This window comes from Cynara cardunculus, assembly GCF_001531365.2.
Source record: "Cynara cardunculus var. scolymus isolate 2C chromosome LG 13, CcrdV1, whole genome shotgun sequence".
Taxonomy (NCBI): Eukaryota; Viridiplantae; Streptophyta; class Magnoliopsida; order Asterales; family Asteraceae; genus Cynara; species Cynara cardunculus.
The window spans coordinates 9780484-9781379 of NC_037540.1; the positions used below are offsets into that span (position 1 = coordinate 9780484).

The 896-nt window shown below is 41.1% G+C and overlaps 1 protein-coding gene across 1 annotated transcript in view; it reads right to left on the minus strand.

Annotated features, from left to right (window-relative positions):
* LOC112526051 (protein DMR6-LIKE OXYGENASE 2-like) overlaps positions 1-687 on the minus strand; it is a 2133-nt gene extending 1446 nt beyond the window's left edge. Inside the window, exons 1-2 of the mRNA XM_025136431.1 lie at positions 470-687; positions 82-329 (exon numbers count right to left, since the gene is read on the minus strand). Of these exons, the coding sequence (XP_024992199.1) occupies positions 82-329; positions 470-682 (461 nt within the window). The 5' untranslated portion in view covers positions 683-687. The remainder of the gene's footprint in view (positions 1-81; positions 330-469) is intronic.
* Positions 688-896: the final 209 nt, after the last annotated feature.

An 896-nucleotide genomic window follows, 5' to 3' on the forward strand; every position in this document is an offset into this window, starting at 1 on the left:
GGTTTACACAAATGAGGACGGTTTTCATATGATCACTCCTCTATATATATATATATATATATATAGGAGGTGAAGGGTTACCTCAAATCAACAGGAGAAGAAGGCCAAAGAGAAACAAAATCCTGCATGGGATAACAGCTTAGCTTCAAGAAATCTCTCCAACAGAAGACTCCATCGTTGTTCTGGTTAAAACTGGTTCCGTATCGAACAGGTGCATACAAATTCGAAGACATGTACCGTTGTCTCTCCTCGAACGGAAGCTCGAAAAACCTTTTGCTCACGTCGATCATCTTACCCACAACGTCATTCGTAATCCCATGGTTTGTCAACTGCACACCAACATCAAACAATTATATAATCATTATAATAAAATCAACTTTACATGACGTCAAATATGTCTATACATCCAAACAGAAGGATTTTAGCCATTTTAACCATACTATTTGCATCGAATTGAACTTAACCCTACCTGGAAGAACCCGTACTCCTGGCAAGCTTTAGCGAGCGAGCGAAGGACTGCAGGTCTATCGTTGCCTTGAAGTTGAGCAAAGTCGATAACCGGCAAGTCGATGCAGCTACCGACAACCAGATTATGTGGTCTTTCGGGTTCGGACAGTATGTACTTTTTGGGGACCTGTGTGACCCCGTTTTCACAGAGATGCTTGACACCCTTTTGGTACATGTGTTCTGGGAGTTGGATGCAGGTTTCAGATGACGAATTCGACATTTTTTCGAGATCGAATCGATGGGAGATAATTATAAGATGATATATAGTTAGGAGATGAGGGGGTTTATATGGGAGTTGGTGGATACGACTTGTTCGTGATTACTTACTATAGTAATAGTATCGTACTAGCATGGAGAATTGGAGATGTGAGTTGACTTGGTTTAGTCAG